Source organism: Antennarius striatus, chromosome 4, assembly GCF_040054535.1.
Source record: "Antennarius striatus isolate MH-2024 chromosome 4, ASM4005453v1, whole genome shotgun sequence".
Lineage (NCBI taxonomy): Eukaryota > Metazoa > Chordata > Actinopteri > Lophiiformes > Antennariidae > Antennarius > Antennarius striatus.
Window position 1 is genome coordinate 20,181,074 of NC_090779.1, and position 15,720 is coordinate 20,196,793.

Consider the following 15,720-nt stretch of genomic DNA (forward strand, 5'->3'; position numbering starts at 1 on the left):
ATGTTTAGATGACCATGCAGGTCGTTTTGTCTTTGTAGTAAAAAACACATGTCATATACAACACTGCAAGCGCATACAGACATCTGTCCTTTTAGACGATCTTTGGCGGAACACGTGCCTGCGTTGCCCCGGAAGCGTCGCTGTAGCAAATCGCTAGCTTCGGCGTCATCATTACTTATGTAGTTTCACTGGGTTCTTTCTGCCAAAAGGAGCAGGTTTGAGCTGATACGACCGTTATATGAATTAGTAAATTCACGAGCAGCTGCCAAAATGATTTCCCTCACGGATTCACAAAGTAAGACCGCTTCCTGGTTTCCTTGTGTTCTTTATCTTTATCGTGTTTGTGAGTAAAGGCCGGCTCAGCTAAATGGAAGAGGTTAGCAGCACAAATCTAATTGGCTGAGAGCATCGTTACGTCATATAAACGATTAGAATGAGAAATTACTAGAAATATTGGAGATCACAGGTAGTCATTTAGTTTAACCGAATAACTCCTCCTGTCAGCTATTTTATGCTTATATCTCCATATCTGTTAGTATGTTAGTTGTCATGCTATCATGTTTATTAACCTGTTACGGATTTCCCTATAGTAAAAATATTTGGTCATGTTTGTAAGTAGGAGTACGCTAGAAATATTCTTAGAAATTATTGGTGGGTACCCACATGTCCTCATGCTGCTGCTCTGTTTTTAGTCTAATGAATAAAGTGACAACATGACTAATTATTTCCAATTGTTTTGTTTCTGAAAATCTACAGAAATTGGGATGGGGCTGACGGGATTTGGTGTGTTTTTCCTCCTCTTTGGGATGGTGCTGTTTTTTGACAAAGCTCTTCTCGCCATTGGAAATGTTAGTGGATCAATCATAGTTTCTGCAACACCTCATTTGACCTGACTGGGGTTTAACTCTTGTGATCTTATTTCTTTGTCTGTGCTTCCTGTGCAGATCTTTTTTGTTGCAGGCCTGTCCTTCGTCATCGGCCTGGAGCGTACATTTAGATTCTTCTTCCAGAGGCACAAAGCCAAAGCCACCAGTTTCTTCCTGGGAGGCGTGTTTGTTGTTTTGATTGGTTGGCCAATCATTGGAGTCATTCTGGAAATTTATGGCTTCTTTCTTTTATTCAGGTCAGCTGAAATATTAAATAAATTCAACTTATTTCCATCAGCATCTGGAATGAATTTCTGACTGTGTGAGTTATTTGGTCTCCGCTCATTTACTCTCTCTTTAACAGGGGATTCTTTCCTGTGGCAGTAGGCTTCATCAGACGAATACCTGTGCTAGGATATTTACTCAGCTTGCCAGGTATCAGTTCAGTAAGTACTTTCTGAGTATCAGTGCACCGCTAAATTGTAAAGCATTAATTGAATGTCCATTCAGATCATTGGAGAACATAATGTTGCTACCTGTCTACCTGCTGATTGCCAAGTCTCATTTATGTGATTTTTACTTCAACACAGTAACAGAAGAAACTCCTGCCTTTCACTGCATTACCATTCTGATATATTATTGTTTTGTCATTTATATCATGAATTTTTTTTTGAAGTCTGACACTTCGCTTTTGCCAAGCTTATAGTATAGCTAGTGGGTAATGACCGAGCTACTACTATTATAATCTGACTGAATTTTAAGAAGTGTTTGACTGAATGTGGCCTTTTGCGATTCCTCGCTTTGTCTGTGCGAGACAGTTTTATGTAACTTTCAGCTATCAGTATCGTGTTGTCTTCTGGGAAATTTCCTTTTTGGTGGTTTCCAGGCAATGCTGGGATGTCATGTGTTGCTTGCCGTCAGCCTCCCTTCAATGGTCCCTTTATTCCAATGTAAAAAAAAAAAGTATCACTTTAAATGAACATTCATACAACAGGTAGTAGAAAATATTAAAATTCTTTCATATTCACTCTTGTTTTTCTCTCAGTTTATTTTTAATGCTTAAAAGTTTTGCTTTCAAATGAATCTTGCGACAGATATTTTATTTAAACTGTGTTAGCATTGAAAGATTTTTTTCTGATTCAGTGTAAGGTGTAAATATTCACTCTGCATTGTCTTCTCTTTCAGCTGGTGGCACAAGTTGGTGAGAGCAACACAATGGTATAACAGTGGACTAATTTTTTCTTACTGGTGGAGAGTCTGATTATTTATCACAGTTTCTATAGGTGACTGTATATTTTGGTTGTTGTCATATCAACACTGAATCCAAGCTGTACCTGTGGAGGTTTGACCGATGTTACGATGTTTTGTATCTGAATACACTTGGACGAGAATATTTTTTCACATGTACCTGTCTGTAGATACATAACAGGATATGATCCATCCACATCTCTTCAAAAGCTGCTGCACAGAATTCAATTTTCCAATTTTACTGTCACATTTGTTTTGCGAGAACTGTGCGTCTCATATTCGGGTTCATCAGCAAGCTTATCGTAACATTCATTGGCATATTTGAAACGTTTCCATGCCAATTCGTTCTCAGTCAGTGTTTTTTTTAGTTCCCCTTTGACCAAAATTGTTCTAATATCATTTGCCAAAGCTCAAAGCATCACCTGTCATTCCAATCTGGTATGTTTGGACAGATAACTGGATGAGGAGCTCTGAATAGCGTCCACTACTCCGGTTTTTGTGCCTCAACAGTCACTGAGGGCGTTCCGACTTGCTCAATGAAGTGTTACTGGGATTTTTGTACATTAGAAATAATTAACATTTAATTAAATGTTGTAATAATGGTTTTGAGATCCTTGTAACGTTGATGTTTTACTGCACCATTTGTAAATTACATGCTTGAAATAAAATTATGTCTTTGCTACAAAGATCACAATCAGTTACTTACAACATAATACCTGACTCTAATTCCAGGTCATATATAAGAGACCTTTTGAAAAAGAGCCTTTGGGTTTCCTCTAAAAAGTTGTCTGTTATATTTTGTATTATTGCATGATTATTACTGATACAAAGCATCACATCTGGATGAGTTACTCTGTTGAAGTTTCTGATCATGATTTACTGTGGCATTAGTACCCTTTCCCATGTGACAAAGGTCATTTGAAGATCAAGGAAGTCATAGTTGTCTATCAACTTTCCTTCATTTACCGCTAAGATTGTTCATCCGAGCTCACGGAATTCTGTAGGTGTACTATCTGTTCATCGATGACGTGAGCATTAGGTGTTCTCTGGTGGTGGGAGGAAGCTGGAGAACCTGGACAGAATCCAGGAGAACAGGAAACTCCCAGGAGTCATGGATTCCAACATACGACAAGAAAAGACTCAAATGTACAACTGTAGACAAATCACAGTTCGGAAAGAGCAGTTTTGAATGTTCCTACGGTAAACAGGAGGTCAAAAGAGAGAGGGAAGACAATGAGGCACAGGTGAACACATGAGGGCGAGACAGGTCATCACAGAGGTGGGAAGCTTGACAGAAATCTGGAGGCATTCTGAAGTGAGAAGAATTTGACCAGTAGATTTATGAATCCTGGATACTTGCATTAATAGTTAGTTCTTGATCACCAAAAAAAACCAACTAATAAACAATTTGCATAAAATACATGGTGGGTTCAGCTTTTTATGGAAAGCATCAAAACATGCACCAACTTCAAGCATGTCACAAAGGCGTCTACACCCACATGCTGTCATCACTTCAGCTTCATTCATAATATCTCAGCAGTGACATCATCGCCGCCGTGACCCCGTCAAGAGACGGCTGCCTGCAGAAGTGACATCTGTCTCATGCGTCTGTGCTAATGAGCGACGACGCCTACAACAACGCCTGTCACTCTTATCAGTTCTAGTACTTCATAAGGTGTAATGAAGCTGCCTGACACCTTCATTACTGTACAATGAGGCGGTTTGCTTTGTTTAATATAATGTTCCAGCAGTGACAGAGAGGCAGAACTCTAAACACAAGCATCTAAACACAAGCTGCTGCCTGCAGGACAGAACAAACAACGGTAAGCCCGAAAACATGTTTATTAATTGAATATGAAATTTAAACAGTGCTTTACTTTAAATATTTAGCATTTACATGAAATAACAAACAGTTCTTACCTCATTGTAATGCAGTTGTAAGCAGAAACTTAATTATTAGGAATTTTGAACTGATCACCGATGAGAGGGAGTCAGTGGATAAAAATACAGAAAATCAATATGGTTACATTTAGTTCATCATTGTTTTAATTCGGTTTTTGTTAACCCAGTATTGGTTCATTTATTTGCTTTTCTATTAACAGGATTACTTATAATATTTCCAAAAACATTTTGACTGAATGTTTGGTAGAGATTGGATATGACCAAAGGACAATCTACTGTACTTGATATGACGTTGATCCAGATCCTCGTCTGGATCCAGATTTTTCTGTACAGGGTTATTTAACATGGTGGTTTCCGGACAATCACATTACTTAATGGCTCCTGCCTACAGTGCTGGGGGCAATCAAAGTATACCGAATAATAATAATAATAAAACTAAATACATTGTATCGTCATTTGTCTGTTATTGTTCCTGTTATCACAGAGTACAACAATGTCTCCAGTGGTCACATTGCTTGTGATGACATTAGTTTCCCACTGCTGGAGCGCTCCACATGTGAGTGAAAGCAGAATTTTCTGTCTTTATCGAAGCAAAAGTTGAAACCTCATTATGTTAAACTGTAATTGTTCATGTCTTTCTTTCTTCATCACTTTTCAGTGGAAAAACTGGACTCCTCAGGCCATCTTATACCTAAAGGGATCACGTAAGAATATTACAGAGGAAGTTTTACAGATTGAGGAATTTCCTGAGCTGCCTCGTCGGACTGAGAGAAACGGTGTTGAATGATGTTGTTTTTCCAGAAGGACACCGCTCGGTGTTGGAGCGTCAAAGTAGAGAAGAAGGAGATGCTCTGCATTTTGGTGAGCACATTTGGTTTTCACCCAGTGTCACATTAGATGATAGTAAGTTAGATAATGCATCTACAAATATTTTGTTAGTTCTTGTTAACTAACAAAATATTTTTAGATGCTTAAAAAATAAGCAGTGATTTAGAAAAATTTCTGTTTCAAGTCTCTTGCCGACTTTATTTTATATCTTCAGGCCCCCCTGGACCATAATTCATAATATATTATTTATTACATCCTGCTTCAAAGCGGTGATTGTCAGCGTTCGTGTGTTCGTTCATTTGTCCACCAAATATCTTCCCAACCGTTGCAGATAGAAAGATGAAACAAAAAGCACATTACTCGTGTGGCAAAGGGGATGAAAATGAGATGATGACCTTTTCCTTGGGAAAACTAGGTCAAGGTCAAATCTCAACTTTTGTACAAATTTCAACTTTTAACAAATTTAACTGTGGAATTAAATTTTTATCTGTTTTATATGCAATCGATCAATATGTATATAAATATAGAATTCTTCATAGCTCAAGATTTTCATTAATGTTAATAACAAACACCAGTGTTAAATGTACCCATGTTCGAGCATTATAGTGGAGCGTGCACGTCTCCTTGTCACTAGATCCCTGTTCGTATGTTTCCTCTTCAAATCTCTTTTACACCCCTGCAGTGCACCGCGACCAGAGCCGTGATGGGTTGTTTTTGTCCTCTGTTCTTCAGGAGTTTGTGCAACAAGCTGTGAAGGAAGGTAAAATCCAGGAAGCTATTTCTTCCATTAAGTCTCATCATCATCTGACTCACTATAATGTTTTTTAAAAAATCATCAGGTGCTGCCAATCCAGATATCTACCCAGACGAACAAGAGATGGATGTTTTCCTTTGATTTGACATCTTTAAGTTTTTATGCTGCTGTTTGAGTTTACTTTAAATAAAGCTGCTATATTAAAAAAAATCCTCTCCATGTGGCTGAATTGAAGTGTATTAATTCCAAATGCGCACCACTGAACTCGTCAAACCCAGCATGTGTTCAATGTTGAGGGATTTTCCTTCATGGGTTGTCATTGTTTAAGAAAACGGTTCTGTTTCCTCTTAGGGCAACAATTCACACCACACCAGTGATCAACACCTTAATAAACACCATTCATCATCACGTTGTCTACAATGAGGTCACTGAGAGTTGTCGATCAGTAAGCTTTATTGGAAATGGCAACCTGTACCAGTCATTATTCGGTCAAACAAAGGTCACAGCTGAGATTTTTCTCTTGTAATTTCTGACTGAAATAAAAACCTACTTTTAGTATTTAGCATTACATCCAAAATAGCCTCTAATCCAGTTGGTGGTCACTGCCAGCCATGAATATTCAGAAGAAAATGGATGAATAATGTCTCAGTGTGTGCTTGATCATCATGTTTCACCTACATGCTAACTGAAAGTGTTCACCATGTTAATGTTTTTATCAGATGATTTGCCTCACGTCTAACTCACAATCTGAAAGGCTTGTTATTTGTGAGAAAATATTTTAGTCATACCACAATCACTGTTATTTTTTAAATCTTAGAAAATATGATAAAAGTGATTCCAAGCTTGAATCAAGTATTGCATGAATTCTGGGAATAAAGACATGGCAAATTTGTGGCCTCTGAGTTGGAAAAATCCTATATCTTTCCTTGAATTGTCTGATTATTCTTGTTGCATTATAAACATTCTTAATTCCCTTAAACTAAAATCCCAATGATAAATCATTCCCTCTGTCTGTGGGGCAAAGGTGGTTCAAGTTGAATTCTGAAGCTTTTCTGATGGGTTTCCAGATAAAATTCCTTTTCCTTTCTTATCAAAACCTGCTGCAACACAGTCGAGGAAAACTGAGGCGGGGCAGTGTTTCGCTCATCTGGTGCCATGTTTAGTGTCCAGGGTAAAACTGACACATACAGTTACATCTGAGAGTCCTAAACTATGCATTCAATCTGCAGGGAAGATGCGGGCATCGGGGTCAGCAGCAGAACAGGTTGCTGGAGGTCATCGAGGTGCTGCCACACCGCCCCCTGCTGTCCTGCTAGACGTCCTGCAGGTCTTTCTGGATGTCCCACAGCGTGCTGGCGCTGGCCCGGAGCCGCGACACCTCATCGTCCGTCAGGGTCACGTTGACCACGCTGGCGACACCTCCGCCGTTCAGCACGCAGGGCAGACTGAGATACACCTCGTCAGCGATTCCAAACATGCCCTGCACGTCATGGAGAACAAGCAGGACGATTAAATCAACTCTTCAGCTCGGATTTTAAACGTGGCATGAAACTGGGCAATGTGACAAGATAAAGCAGTCAATTCAGAACTGACGATTTCATATACTGTAATTCACATAAAATTTTCTGGGTTACTTTTTTACAAATGATCAGTCTCCTGAGAGACCGTCAAAAATTGCCATCAACGATTGCTCGTCTAGGCGGGGTATTGGGTAAAGTTTTCAACTAGCAATAATCGCGCCTCGGATAAACCTCATAGGCTACGATACTGCCACTGCGCAAAGCTGACGCGGTCACGGCACCAGCGGGACTATATCTCTGCTGCCATCCTTCTTTATGACGGTTGTAAAAACGGCTCTGGTTTCAACAATAAGTCTTTATTGAATTTATAAGTAAAAATAGCACTAGAGTAAAAGAGCATCTCTTTATATCATATTTCTGCTCTGAAATAAATATCTACATTAAAATATATACGGAATATAAAGGAAAACGCGACACTGAAAAGTCCATGAGCGTCTATATTTAAACAAAAAGTCGTTAATAAACCACATCTTCTGTTCTAACTTTGTGAAAACTTAATCTCTGAATTTATAATCATTATTTGTATAACACCAGGTGAAAAAAGTCGTTCCTTACACGAAATAAATGCCAAAAAGTGTTTAAAACCACAACGGAGAGAGGATTCTTAACCGGATATTACGTCACACTCCTGTGCGTCTTCAAATTAGGCTCCCGGAAACAAGCCACACTAGAAACAAGAACACGTTCTGTCCACGCTGGCGTTTTCAACTTCACCCCATCACCGGTGGAAACATTAAACAGAAATGAATGAATATATGTTAGTTTCACATGAGTTTATTTCTAATGAGCTGCCATGGTTACTAAAAATGATTAGAAAAACGCCACGAGTGTTAAAATGTTTTTGAAAATGAGTCTGAAGTAAATTTGAAGTAGGAACTCTGTTAGGGTTCGTGTTACTTCAGGTGGCTGTAATTTGTCTTTAAACAGATGATCGGTCTTCTTAAAGACCATCAAAAATTGCCACTGCCGACTAGAGTTCAAGTCATCAAGGCGGGGTATTGGGTTAAGTTTTCAACTAGCAATAATCGCGCCTCGGATATTCCTCATAGGCTACGATACTGCCACTGCGCAAAGCTGACGAGGTCATGGCACCAGCAGGTCATTGTCTCTGCTTCCACTTCTCTTTATTGTGGTTCCAAAAACTACTGGATTTTGAAGTAAAAACGACACATAAAGACAGAATATCTATACTGCATATCATGTATCCATTCTGAAATAAACATCTACATTAAAACGGATGTGTAAAATAAAGGAAAAACGAAATTGCAAACTCAATGACCGTCTTTAAATTAAAGCAAATTGTCGTGACTAGAACACATTTTATGATCAAAATTTGTAGAAAAAAAATGTCGGAATTATTAATCATAATTGGTGATGCCTTGAGCAAAAAAGAGTCATATACATATCAAAAAGTGTATACAACCACGTCTGAGAGATGTTTTAACCAGATATTACGCCTCACATCATGCGTCTTCAAATCAGGCTCCCTTGGATTTAATCGGTAAAATGGTTATTTAGCAATAATATTTTCTCAGCTTCCGAATTTGTTTCTACATATAATCTATCGTCGACGATAAAAATATGTGTCACACTAAATGCGCCATCACAACCTGTAAGAGAATAGTGTGCGAGACTCAGTGTTTATCATTGAACAAACTATCAGTCTCCTTAAAGACCATCAAAAATTGCCATTGCCGACTGTATTTCAAGTCGTCAAGGCGGGGTATTGGGTAAAGTTTTCAACTAGCAATAATCGCGCCTCGGATAAACCTCATTGGCTACGATACTGCCACTGCGCAAAGCTGACAATAGTACAGCACCAGCAGGCCTATCTCTCTGGTCCCATCCGTCCTTGTTGTGGTTCTGTCCATGGATCTGGTTTCATCCACTAGACTTATGTACGTCTCAGAAATAAACAGAACATCTCCAGACAGCACCTCTACATACTGTATATAGAAATGTACCTCTATAAAGAGAACACAGCATGTGAATAAAATGACATAGATATAGACAGATAAACTGTAGATTGACAGGTAGATCGAGAGCTTCGTTTTAGCTCCTCCTTTACCACGACAGACCAATACAACTACTGCATCACTGCAGTTGCTGTACTGATCTGTCTGTTAATCTCACGTCCCGTCCTTTCTCCTCTCCTGAACAAGACAACAATATTGTACTTGAACTCTTCTACTTGGGGCAGACTTCCTACCATCCTGGAGAGGGCAGACCACCTTTTTCCGGCTGAGAACCATGGCCTCGGATTTGGAGGTGCAAATCCTCATTCCACTCACCTTACACTCAGCTGCAAACCATTCCAGTCATGCTGAAGGTCCAGGTTTGATGAGGCCAACAGGACAACATCATCCGCAAGAAGCAGAGATGAAATCTTTTGGCCCCCAAACTGGACAAGAGCATAAAGCCCCTGCCAACATAGCTCCTGGTATCATTCAGGCCCTTAAACTCCCCCACTGTTATAGGGTGGCAGTTCAAGGGGCAAACAAAAACTTTCATGGCAATTAGTAATAAAATAAAATGTATGCTTTATTGCTAATATAATGTGGTATTTAAAGGCTTTTGTTTTTAGATGATGTTACAGAGAGCAGGAACAGTACAGTCTTGACTATATGTGTGACTGACTTACACACAGTTGATTTTGAGCTGCCATTACCTGCACCATGGTGGAAACAGGATGGATCCTGTTCATGTTCCTCATGAGACTTTCGCTTATGTCGGCTACACTCAGACCAATTGCCCAGTTGGTGTAACCCTTCAGTTTGATCACCTCATAGGCACTGAGAGACAGAAGACACAGCAAAAACCTCAGGATAATGTTTGGAATTATTAGAGTTGGTTAATTTAGAATAATAAAAGACAAGCTGCACTAAAAATAAATACATTAACATATAGTGACTTGCTCAGGAGCAAATTGATCTATGACTGTTCACTAAACTGAGGAAGAGTGTACTTCACTGTTAAATATTTAATTCTAATTTCCAGAATCAAAATAGTGACCCATTTAATAACAATTCAAGTCTGATTCTTGCATGTGAAAGATAAGGCCAGTGTGTCAGTGTTCCCTTCTGCTTTTTTATTTAGTGAACCAAAGAATCAAATTATCTATTAATTCAATTATAAAACTCATATAAAAATAATTTGTTAGTGAAGTGAATGAGAACTGTTTCTACCTGTCGACCACCCTCTTGTGGGTTTCTTTCCAGTTTTCATCGTCACAGTCAGTGCCGATGTTGGGGTTTAGTGTCTGCAGGCTAACCCCAGCCACATTTGTTCCACTCCAGACAGGCACTAAAAAATGCATTGAGACTATAAACCTTCGCTCACATACTTTTCACTGTCACAATATTTGCTTGCTCACTGGCACTTCAGAAATTCTCACCACTGGTGTCTCCGTGTTCTCCCAGGATCCAGCCATTGAAGCTGCTGGCGTGAACTCCCAATTTGTCGGCAATCAGGAACCGGAAGCGTGCGGAGTCCAAGTTGGTGCCGCTGCCGATGATGCGGTGTTTGGGAAGGCCGCTCAGTTTCCAGGTTACATACGTCAGCACATCAACTGTTGGAGTTGTTATAGCATGTATATATACTGCATGTTTGAGTGGTGGGGGGTGGGGGTGGAGAGATTTAAAAGTCACCTGGATTGGAAACCACAATGATGATGCAGTCAGGGCTGTATCTGATGATCTGTGGGATGATGTGTTTGAAAATGTTGACGTTTCTCTGGACAAGGTTCAGCCTGGTTTCTCCTTCCTGCTGACGGACCCCAGCCGTCACCACCACAATACGGGAGTTTGCCGTCACAGAGTAGTCTGAGAACCAATCAAAGAAGAGAAGGATTGGATTCACCATCATAACAAAGGAAAAGTTTTGTTCTTTCTTTCAGATTCCCATTGAAACCAAGAGTAAGAATCTAGGCTATGTTACAGTTGCTGGGAACCAAAATTGCTTTTGGTGTCAGTGTTTTCCATTTAGCTGCATTCTGGGAGATGTTAAACTGTGTTTACCAGAGTTGAAGCTGATATCTTGGGTAGTCACTTGCCTTTGTCTGCAACAATTTTGGGAGTTTTCAGGAAGAGGCTGCCGTGCTGTAGGTCCATCATCTCCCCTTTTAGCTTGTCCTCAATCACATCCACCAGGGCCAGCTCATCAGCCAGCTCCTGCACACATTCATAAAGAAGATGACCTCTTACTCAACACTCTTACTCAACCAGATACCTGAGTTTTCATTTGGAGTCAGTCGTTAAAGTAACTTCTTCATATATCCAGTGATTAAAATAGTAGCGCTAATGTTTCATGTAATTCTAAAATCAGTTGAATAACTTAAATAATATTGAACTGCAGGATGGCCTCAATAAAAGAAAGGACCCATAACTTTAGCCAAATAAAAGAAGAAGTACGAATATGTGTTGTTGTTGTTTTTTAAAATATTCCTGTGCATTTGTTACAATGAGTTTTGGAAATTGCATAAAAGTATTTCTCAGTGTTAATCTACTATTACTACTTTCCTGACAAAGAAAACTGCTTTGGTAGAGCCAGTTTAACTTCACACTGAGAAATACTTTGATGGAAGTTGCATAAAAGTATTTCTCAGTGTGACTCTACTATTACTACTTTCCTGAAGAAAAGTGAAGTTAAACTGCTTTGGTAGAGCCGGGGGTAACAGCTACGGTGAAGGGATAACCACCAGATCAGACACTAAGAGATCAGTAATCCGGTGTCAGTCTATGAGGATCCCTGGTATTATGTCATCCTTGGCATTAGCAGGCAGGAGGGTAGTCTAGGCATAACCACCGGGGTCCTTACCCTGAGCAGGATGCTGACAGCACAGGCCATGCCAACCTGGCCCACGCCCACCACTGTCACCTTATTCCTGGGTGGCTCGGGAGGACCACTGAACAGTGGGGTGATCAGCTTCTGCAGGATTGAGGCCATTTTCAATGCTGAGAAATGTAGAAGAAGGGAAGAAAGAGGAAAGGAGAGTGTTCCTGGTTAGCAAAACATATTGACTGTTGACTCATATATGGAGTCCCGCATTAAAAAACAGGTCATGTGCTCAAACTTCATGAATACTGCATTCAGGACATATCGTGTTATACCTTGCACATAGAGGAATCACAGATTAAAGTTGACATTAAACTCAACAATCACATTAGAAGCCTGACCTGTCTGACATCTAGACGCATTTAAAAACACCCCCAAACAAACAAAAACAAAAACCAACACAGTGATTGAGCCCAGTCTCGCGATGCACCTCTGCAAGGTTCCCCTTGAGAGGACATGTTGGCAGATAGAAAGACAGCAGCAATACTTGCATTTCTCTGCGACTCTCCGAGCAGTGAGGTATAAGTACCACCATGTAATCAGCATGGCAACATGAACGGATGCCTCAGGTGTGATTTCATCGAGTGATGCAACCCCTGCATCCACCACACCTCCTCACCCTCACTGTTGGTGCATTCCACACAGTTAAGGCAGCAGGAATCTTGTCGGCTGCAGCGGTAGTGCAGAACGCATGTGACCGTGGGCAGGATTGGGGGAGCTGCACAGCCCCCCCCAAAAAGGACAGAGTACCATAATCGGATATCAAACTTGACTGACTGACTACAGGCTGCTGAAGGAGTTACTGTAATCCCTTAACACGGTCTCCATCTGCTGCAGCTGAACTACCAGTGAACATGAACCTGGTGTCTAATGAGATGTCTCTAAAGAAATAATCACTTCTATCATGTGCTGCATGCGGTATTTTATAAAGCATTTCCATTTGAGTTGAGTGCAGTATAATACAATCTGTTATATTAAAGCAATCATCTGCATCCCTGCCACATGATGCTTCTTTTTAATATGGATTCTGGTTTGTGAGAAAAATTAATGCAAGTACTAAATTCAAATCAAGGGCCATAACACCAGTAAAAGAAGTTTTTCACCTGTAATTTTGACATCAAGTTAATTAGTATTCCTAGTGGATTTCTTCACAAAATCAAATTGTCCTATCTTTAGCACTTTTGATAAAAGTGAGTTTGAAGATGAATGAATGAATGAATGAATGAATGAAAAAGTGTACTAAACATTGAGATAAATCTGCCCCCGACTTTTCAGCATTGGTGCATATTGGGGAACCTGCAGGTTGTACGTACTCTAATACAGCAGTCCCCAACCTGTGTGGAATGATGCACAGACTACTGCATGTGTCTATGTCTCTTGACTGGTCTCGGTCACGTGACAGGTAAAAAGGCCCAATGAGAAGACACAAGAGCCCAGGACTTCATTCATTCATTCATTGACAACCGCTTCATCTGCTGTGGTGGGTCGCAGGGGCTGGAGCCGATCCCGGCTGACTGAGGGCGTGAGGCGGGGGGAAACTCCTGGTGCAATGCCAGTGCATCGTGGAGTCACACATAGACAGACAAACACACACACACACACACACACACACACACACACACACACACACACACACACACACACACACACACACACACACACACACACACACACACACACACACACACACTCACACCGACGGGCAATTTGGGACCAGCCAATTAACCTGAAACTCATGCCTTTGGAGGTGGGAGGAAGCTGGGGTACCCGGAGAGAACCCACGGAGACATGGGGAGAACATGCAAACTCCACACAGAGCGGGATGCAAACCCGGAACTTCCAAGAACACAAAATCTGTATTTAATAGACAACAACAGGAGACATGCTTACAATTCGAGTTTATCCATACAGGTGAATCTCCTGCGCTGAGCCCCCTGTGTAATATGTGGTGACAAGCTAGCAAATGAGTCAGTGAAGCCTTCAAAGCCTTCAAAAGACCAAAAGACCAAAGTATTAAAAGACAAAACTTTTTAATGCTTTGTCTTTTAATGCAAAGTTTTTTGGAAAAAACCCCCCAACAGGAACGCGAAGGGTAGAAGCAATTTCTAATTGAATACTAATTACATCCCGCTGTAATTGTCAGTGTTCGTCCGTCCGTTAGTCCACCAAATATCTTCACAACCATTGCAAATAGAAAGATGAAACAAAAAGCACATTACTCGGGCGGCAAAAAGGAATGAAAATGAGATGACGACCTTGAGAAAACTATGTTAAGGTTAAATTTCAACTTTTGTGCACTCAGAAACCGGATAAGATAGAAAGATGAGAGAGAAGGCCAATGTGAATAAGACCATAGATCAAAGCTAGTACTTTGATCTGCCTATGCACTAGATTTGATCTATGGTCAAAGCTAGTGCATAGCTTTGGTTTGGTTTGTAACAACAAACCAATCCTGAAATGAATCATGTCATCTTAAACAAGACGTGCAAAAATCAGTCCCATTGAAAAGAGGATTGGTAATCCCTCCATTGACTAAATGTAGGGGAAAATGGATCACCAAGAGAAAGCACCTGAAGTATGTGAACACCAGTCGACTTTGCCCGCAAGGTCAGAGGGACAGTAGATTTCATGACTTTTATTAATGTGAAATAAAACCATAGTTGGTGCCTGAATGATATCACTAGAAATATCACTAGAAAACTGTCATGGAAAAACTGTAGGCAAGACAGATGATTGTATGCCAGGGTTAGTCACTGTTGAACTTGGACACACTTGTACAGTTGAAAGAAACACTCGAAACAACCGAAATGTAAAACATTTACCATTAAACTCTGATTCACCACAATCTACTAACTCCTCATGTAAAAGAACTCATGTGTCTACTATCTTCAGTACCATCCTTGTATCAGTGAATCAGGAAACACATTAGAAACTGGAAGCTCTTGCAGATGGTGGTACAGAAAATGCTGATCACTTTGGTGAAAAAATAGATATCTAAAATATATTTTGTTTGCATTTTAACAAAGCACCAAATCCTAAAAGTGAACATGTTCAGAAAACATGAAAAGCAGGATGCACAATTAACAGTTCAACTTTTATCACCCCAGCTATCAATCTGTTCTCCTGCAGATTTTAAATATGACCATTCACCTGTTGTGTTGAGAGTCCAGTAGATCCCTTCTCCAGCACTACAGTCAGACTCACTTGAGTTGCTGTTCTCAGGCTGCAGCTGACTGGATTTAATTGACTAAGCCTCTCCATCCTCTGCCAAGTCTCAGATTGGCATTCCAAGACTCACCTCAGTCAGCTGTTTCGGCATTCAGAAACAACTCAGCTATCCCAACACATTAAGAAAGTAAAAGAAAAGTTTTTTATGCACAGCAATTGGAACAAGGTTGGTAATTATAAAGACCTGCATCGTCATGACAACTCAACTTCACACCAGTGAAGATTTGATGTGAGCCGAAAGCTTTCAGTCAGGCGTGTTCGGGTGTTCCTCGTCCACTAGTATGTTACCGAATGCCTCATGGTCACCACGGCTGTCCTCTCTCATTCTGCTGCATGCAGGGTTAGGGTCTGTTTCATGTAGAGGACATATATCAAACTCAAGGCCTGGGGGCCAAATGTGGCCCGCCACATCATTTTATGTGGCCTGCAAGTGCATAAAAGGTCAGATTATCTAAAAATATATCGATCAAAAACTTGTATT

General features: G+C 40.3%; 3 protein-coding genes, 2 non-coding genes and 1 pseudogene across 7 annotated transcripts; 2 read left to right on the forward strand and 4 right to left on the reverse strand.

Annotated features, from left to right (window-relative positions):
• Window positions 1–157: 157 nt before the first annotated feature.
• golt1bb (golgi transport 1Bb) lies at window positions 158–2,765 on the forward strand. 2 transcript variants are annotated; one of them, XM_068313598.1, is made up of 5 exons: window positions 158–295; window positions 757–848; window positions 945–1,123; window positions 1,231–1,312; window positions 2,052–2,765. In XM_068313598.1, the coding sequence occupies exons 1-5, from the start codon at window positions 271–273 to the stop codon at window positions 2,088–2,090; spliced, it is 417 nt and encodes a 138-aa protein (XP_068169699.1). In that variant the 5' UTR covers window positions 158–270; the 3' UTR covers window positions 2,091–2,765. The 2 variants fall into 2 exon arrangements, with proteins under 2 accessions (XP_068169699.1, XP_068169700.1); XM_068313599.1 differs by having other exon boundaries at window positions 1,231–1,301.
• A 1,634-nt stretch (window positions 2,766–4,399) lies between these two features.
• On the forward strand, window positions 4,400–5,804 carry LOC137594531 (spexin prohormone 1-like). Its single transcript, XM_068314073.1, has 5 exons — window positions 4,400–4,572; window positions 4,675–4,720; window positions 4,818–4,877; window positions 5,527–5,604; window positions 5,684–5,804. The coding sequence occupies exons 1-5, from the start codon at window positions 4,510–4,512 to the stop codon at window positions 5,737–5,739; spliced, it is 303 nt and encodes a 100-aa protein (XP_068170174.1). The 5' UTR covers window positions 4,400–4,509; the 3' UTR covers window positions 5,740–5,804.
• A 236-nt stretch (window positions 5,805–6,040) lies between these two features.
• Window positions 6,041–15,259, reverse strand: ldhbb (lactate dehydrogenase Bb). 2 transcript variants are annotated; one of them, XM_068313918.1, is made up of 8 exons: window positions 15,162–15,259; window positions 11,994–12,130; window positions 11,230–11,347; window positions 10,826–10,999; window positions 10,573–10,746; window positions 10,364–10,481; window positions 9,847–9,970; window positions 6,041–7,078 (listed from the first exon to the last, which is right to left on the reverse strand). In XM_068313918.1, exons 2-8 carry the CDS (start codon window positions 12,120–12,122, stop codon window positions 6,911–6,913), a joined length of 1,005 nt encoding a protein of 334 aa, XP_068170019.1. In that variant the 5' UTR covers window positions 12,123–12,130; window positions 15,162–15,259; the 3' UTR covers window positions 6,041–6,910. The 2 variants fall into 2 exon arrangements, with proteins under 2 accessions (XP_068170019.1, XP_068170018.1); XM_068313917.1 differs by lacking the exon at window positions 15,162–15,259 and adding an exon at window positions 12,503–12,697.
• LOC137594665 (U4 spliceosomal RNA) lies at window positions 7,251–7,383 on the reverse strand (annotated as a pseudogene).
• Window positions 8,114–8,254, reverse strand: LOC137594657 (U4 spliceosomal RNA). The gene has a single exon (XR_011035314.1). It is a non-coding gene; the product is annotated as a U4 spliceosomal RNA (small nuclear RNA).
• Window positions 8,842–8,982, reverse strand: LOC137594668 (U4 spliceosomal RNA). The gene has a single exon (XR_011035322.1). It is a non-coding gene; the product is annotated as a U4 spliceosomal RNA (small nuclear RNA).
• Window positions 15,260–15,720: the final 461 nt, after the last annotated feature.